This window comes from Diadema antillarum, unplaced genomic scaffold (assembly GCF_040938485.1).
Source record: "Diadema antillarum isolate AM-2024a unplaced genomic scaffold, OU_Dant_1.0 seq00000049_RagTag, whole genome shotgun sequence".
NCBI classification, from domain to species: domain Eukaryota; kingdom Metazoa; phylum Echinodermata; class Echinoidea; order Diadematoida; family Diadematidae; genus Diadema; species Diadema antillarum.
Genome location: NW_027271158.1, coordinates 1,720,423 through 1,726,803, shown reverse-complemented (window position 1 = coordinate 1,726,803; position 6,381 = coordinate 1,720,423). Strand labels below are relative to the sequence as shown.

Sequence of the window (6,381 nt, the reverse complement as noted above, 5' to 3'; positions counted from 1 at the left end):
CTCTACCCTTTTCTTTTCTTTTTTTAGTCGAGAGAACACTTGACAGGCTTTCTAGTTCTTTGTCGTATGATCGGAACAATGCCAGGCGTAATCCCTGCAAGTGGCGTAAAAAGAAGCATACTAACAGCAACGGTAAACAGTCAAGAAACTGTTCCGAGTGTTTGTGTAGCCCATGTAGCAACACAGCGTAGATAGAGTTGCAGGACTCTCCACTATATAAGTGAGGCTACTCAATATAGGCCTACCTATCCAGAAGAAGGAAACTTCACTTCGAAAATGCGCTACATTGTTATGCATTTCTTGGCTAATGTAGACCGGCGGATTTTCGCGTCACCATCCCTGAGATGAAGTCGCCATTGAGCAGAAGAAGGCTGAACTTTGATTAGTCCTTGCAAGCTACTCTCCAGGTGAGAAACCTGCTTCTCAGGCCAGAGAAAAGCATTGACATTTGATAGCTAAACACCGTATTTTTAAATGTGTGCGAAACCCGAATCCAAACCTCGAAAACCAGTCAATGAGATGAAAGTTGTCGGCACCCAATCTCTGGGTGTGATGGTCGTTATAATCGATTTGTGTGTGTACTACACCAAACTAAATGTCAAGCGCAATGCAAATCCGATGCATATGTGATTATGTCAATGAAGTGTTGAAGTAACACTCATTTCGAACAAATACTTTCAAAGACTAGATTATCTCATATACCAACGTCAATCACAATGGTTTGAATTTCATCAGCGGGTTCATTTGTTGAGATCAACAGCTCTAGGGCAAAACAACAAGATGATTTTTTTTTTTTCGTTTTAGTACATAATCTTACAAGGGCGTGGCTACATATCCTCCGTTTAGAACATAACCTGCAACAATGCTTCTCCGCTATGGTCGTGATATGTAATGAAAATTCTTTGTCGTTACGTGCAAAGACTTCTATCCTTCAAGAGAAATATACGGAATATTACTAAGGGTGGTCTGAGCTATGAAGAGAGTTGCTTCAAACGCTGCTATTAGTATTCCAGTAAAAATGTCAAGAAGCTGATAACATTCTTCAATTCAAATATAATGTTTTCATATGATACAAATGCATTTATACATACCATTCCCATCAATTAAGTATACAAGAAACAAGTAAAAAGAAAAATCAGTGAATTCATAGAATGAAATATCTTCGGAGGTCATCACTGTCCACTTTATGATTTATTACTTAATTGAATTTCATTTATTAAGTTTTCAAAAAAACTGAATTACTTATTCATTACTTCTATTCATTGAACAATGCAAGTGAAAAATGAATATTTTGTATCCAAGAAATACCTTTGCATAAAGATTAAAATTACAAGATGCACTCAATCGGTCGAGAGAGTGATGTGATATTCAAGTAGGCCTATTTTTTTTTTCTTCATGCATTCATATATCAGATTAGCATGTTAAATCGAGAAACTTAGAGAGAAATTCTATCATTCAATCTTGGCGCATTTTGTTTTACTCTCGTATGCCTCTGTCTTTGTACCCCTATGTACCACTCATCTTTTGTAAGTGTGGACGCCGAAAAGTGATTACCATCACTGAGACATATCTTCCCTATGGAGTGGGTGGTCACTATGCCATGAAGCATGAACTCATTGTCTGTTTGTCTGTGAGGCACATCCAGTTTGGTACATACTTCAAATATTTTTATGTGGCGGCATCTTAAGTGGGTTCAAAGAGAATAAGACTGTTGTCATTCCATCTCTTGAAACTCCTCGTACAGACTCACATTACTTCCTTTACTCTTTCCCCCAAAAACACTACAAATAATTTACTCACGCCTACACATGTCTGCTTTGGTAAAGAACATTGCCTTCGGCCGGCGTTTGTAGATGCGGTTGTCTGTGGTAAATCCCACGCAACATTTCAAGGTTTACTCAAACAATTATTTATTGTTCAAAGAAACTGTTCTTCTTTTTCCTTCTAAATTTCGTCGTTGGAGCCGAAGCGGTTCTCCCCCTTCACGAGCTGTACATCAAAACCCACTCAGGTTTGCATACCGTTAAGTGGCCGTATTCCCAACACAATTGCAGGAACAACTTTGACATTTTATATTCAAATACTTCGTATATTCTCCATTATGTATTTAACCCGGTGGTGCACTCCAAAAACTGATTCAGTTGCACGTAGTCAAGGGTGATTTGCTCCAGCATATTTGCCTTGGTCTGGTTTACAAGTCAGTTTGGTACCCGCAATGGGGACGCACCGATTGGTGTCTGGATTTTGTGCCGATATAAATGATTTTGGAGTACGTTGGAATTTAGTTTGTAGACGATCGCACATCGAGTCGGCTGGGTTGGATCGAGCTCTCTCTGAAAACACAAGCATGGATTCTAACGTATGACGTTTCTATTGTGCTGTTTTTGTATATCATTTCTCATAATTACCTATGCGCATATCATTACTGTCTCATTTTCATGGTTTCTATGTTGATGTGAAACATACTCCCTCTACACAAGTAGCGTTTACGATATGCTTTATACCACCTGCATCATAATTACGTTCATGTAAGAGCTCGAACTGTACTTGGTAAATTTTGAATAATTATTATGTATGTTTTTGGCATATTGTATTTCGAGCGATTCGTGTAAGGTCATACAAGCTTGGCTTTTCACTACATTACTTTTTTCCATCACTATAATCTACTTTTTGTCAACATTGCAAAGTTTAATTCATTCCCTGCTGGAATGAACACAGTGTGAACACATTGTGAACACATCGTGAACACATTGTGAACACATCGTGAACACATTGTGAATCATCCATTCACCGTGTGTGAACACTCTGTGAAAAACCACACCACCGTGTGAAATCAGCTTCACACTGTTACATTCGAGAGTTTACACATAGCCGACGGTGGGAACACATTGTGAACACACTGTGAGACACTGTGTCCTTTCCATCCGCAGTAGGGTTTGGTTTTATTTTCGTTTCATTCATTCGTATACTATACGTACATTGTGTATTACATTCTATGATTTGTACTTCCTACAAATTGCTGAATAACATAAATTGCCAAATACATACCTTGTATTATGTTTTGTTGGATTGGATGGAAATAAAGCAACTTAACTGAATTGAATGGCATTAGATATTGTTCTCCATGGCGAAAAAGCTCAATTCAGTCATGGTGTTATTGCTTCTTGTGCCGTACTAGCACAGCGGTATACTATATGTCATCATTGTGAGCTGACAGAATTGACATGACAACTATACACTTTTGATCAATGCCTTTCCTATCGGTGTTTATTGATATATAAATACTCTTGCGTTAAAAAAAGCACTTGGGCGCTAAGCTGAAAAATGTATACTGCTCTTCATTTGATTGCTTGTCATTCCGAACTCTCAAAAGTGGTTCAGATTTTAACAGGCACGACATGAATTCAACGACCATAACCATGTCTATGGCGAAGTATCTGGATGGTTGTCTTGATGAAAAGCACCTAAAGTAAAACCATTTCTTCCTTACAAAAACATCCCCCTCCAGCAATTGGTTTGACGAGTGTATTTCGTAACTTACCTGTGTTTTCTGTTATAGTTACAGATATTGTAATACTTTCATCAAAAAGTGATAATGCTCTTTTCTTCCTCCTTCCCACAGACAAACACCATGGCTTTCACCTGCCGGCGTGCCCTACGCCAAGTCTTAAACTCCCGGGTGAGTCTGAGGACAGGCGTTCTGGCAGTTTTAGGGTTAATAGCTTTTCACCTGTGCGTCATCATGTTTCTGCGAACCAGCGTTCTCGAAAGGCCGAACCTTCGCCGCACTGTGGACAGGAAAAGGGAGCTAGTAGTGACCCTAGACAAATTTGCCGAAGTTTCTCCGGACAGAATTCCATCGCAGAATGAAAAGGAAAAGGCGAACTCGAATTCAAATATCGACATCAAGAAAATTAGATCGACGTCGATGGATAAGCAGGGAAGAGGAATTAAAAGTGTTCATAAAAGCGAGGCGGGGGAAGGCACAAGAAATGAGACGGAAAAGTCGAGCGAGCAGGAAAGCGCCGAGATGAAACACAACGCGGTGCAAGGGTCACGACAGGAATCTGAACAAAACAGGTGTATTCGTTACCTGTCCGCCTACACCCCACGAATGGCGCCGTTCGCGTACTGGCGAGAGTACGTGAACCTAAATGAGGCTTTCAAAGAGGCCAAGGATGTGAATAGTCCATACTACAGCAGCCGGGTTACCCAGCATCGAGAATTCCCCACCATGTTCATCAAGTGCCCCGAACATCGTTGTGACGTGGCACTGAGGGCCACAGCGGATGAGAGGTTCCTCGCGCGTAGCGATGGTGTTCTCATCAACATGGCGCCGCAGGAGGTTCGCTACAAAATGCCCCGCATTTCCGAAAGACTCATCACTCTCCTTCCGCGTCGCGTTAAGGTATTCTTCTACGCAATGGAGTGCCCGCTCATGATGAGTTACTGGGATTACACCATCAAGGACATCAAATACCACTACACCATGACCTACCACTCTGACAGCGATGTGTACTTCCCATACGGTCGGTATGTCCCAGGCGAGCCGACGGACTTTGAAGAAATCAACTACGCAGAAAACAAAACGTCTCTCTTGGTATGGACAGCTAGCAATTGTAATAACACCTTCTGGCCGAGGTATGAATGGGTGCAGAAACTCCAGGAGCTGATGCCATTTGACACCTACGGTAAATGTGGCACCAAGGAATGTCTCCCACCACTGTCACCGAACTGCACGAAGCAACAATCTGTCTACAAATTCTACTTAGCCCTGGAAAACGCGCCATGTGATGAATATATCAGTGAAAAATTTTGGGTCAACAGTCTTGCGAACGGAGTTGTTCCTCTGGTCTATGGCGGGACTCGTGAAGCCTACGAGCGGGTTGCTCCGCCAAACTCGTTCGTCCACGTCAGCGACTTCGCCTCGCTCCAAGATCTCGTTGACTATCTCAAAATGATAGACAAGAACGATAACCTTTACAATGAATTTTTCGCCTGGAGGCGAAAGGGTCGCGTTGAAAAGATATACCCCGATCTGTATCCCGAGGCATTTTGCCGCGTACTTCCAAAATTGTCCAAATATTCCAAACCGCCTGTAAAGACGATAGGTGAGTCGAAATACTTCCGGGGTTGCCGCGGAGGGCCCCATCGGAACCTCACAAAACCTGGCGATATCAATAACTGGGCGCCGTGGAGGTAACCCAGAACCCTATGGTCGGCGTCATTGGAAACCTTAACTATGTTGGTAGATAATTTATGTTCATATCTTTCCCGTTGGTTCTATTAACAACTTGCCCAAGTGAGGCTTATGAACGGAGCTAGGTTATGAAAACTGAAGGCATTAAATAGGCGATTGATCATTTTGTCGTTCTTCGAAGGAACCTGTAATTGTCATTCCGGTACCAACGAGTCAAGCTTGCACAATGGGAAGCTGCGAATGTTATTGTTAAAAGTTTATTTTGTGTATAACGATTTCCAATTACTACTTTTTATGACCTGGCATCATTCACCTGTAGTGTCCGTTTCATGCTTGTACATATATTTGTTTTACATCGCATCGCATCATTTCACGTTTTTTCTTTAATTTCAGAATGACTTAAGTTGCATCTTTCTTGTAAAGGTGTAATTATCTCACTTCAATTACTCATTATCATGCATTGTATTGAATTGCAATTTATGGTCGTAGGCCTGTTTGTGATGAACCATATAGTTCATCCAATTATTCTTATTGGGAAGGTTTAAAAGCTTACATTTATTTTCTGGTGCCATAGTAGAGAAAATGCCGTAAAGGCCTTGTATATTATTTATTTCTTCGTCAGACTCATGACAATACTTAAGCATCTGGTAAAATTATATATACAAAAAAAAAAAATTCCCTGAAGGAAAAATTCGCCAGGAGTTCCAAAGGTTTCCAAGAATTATTCTTGGGATTGCTTATCAAGCACCTCCAGCAGGGCCTGCGCGGCCTTTAATCAGTATTAGTACAAACATTCCGCAGGTGAATAATTATGCCGAATACCCCCGTAGATCATGCCGCGGAAAAAAAAAACACCCGAGCGTTCAATCAAACTGGATTCTGAGGAGATCGGAGTCCAGTTGAAATGAGATCATTGTAAACTTTCATGAAATCCGACGAGTTCTTTTGGCCTATGTGTCTTATAGAACATTAAACTTTCCGAAACAATGCTCACACAATATAATAGGTTTATCAGTCTATTTTAAGTTTTTTCCAGCAAATGTCTTAATGAAAATGAATTTGCCATGAATTTGCCCGTTATTAGATCACCCTCGTGTTCCGCATGTATATTCTAGCTTTATTTTCTCTGTAACCTCTTAGAATTAAAACACTGAAATCTGCTTTAAGTATAAGTTAATCTT

At 40.8% G+C, this 6,381-nt stretch overlaps 1 protein-coding gene across 1 annotated transcript; it reads left to right on the top strand.

The window, feature by feature from the left end:
* Window positions 1–2,299: 2,299 nt before the first annotated feature.
* Window positions 2,300–5,203, top strand: LOC139725548 (4-galactosyl-N-acetylglucosaminide 3-alpha-L-fucosyltransferase FUT6-like). Its single transcript, XM_071636634.1, has 2 exons — window positions 2,300–2,359; window positions 3,623–5,203. The coding sequence occupies exons 1-2, from the start codon at window positions 2,348–2,350 to the stop codon at window positions 5,201–5,203; spliced, it is 1,593 nt and encodes a 530-aa protein (XP_071492735.1). The 5' UTR covers window positions 2,300–2,347.
* Window positions 5,204–6,381: the final 1,178 nt, after the last annotated feature.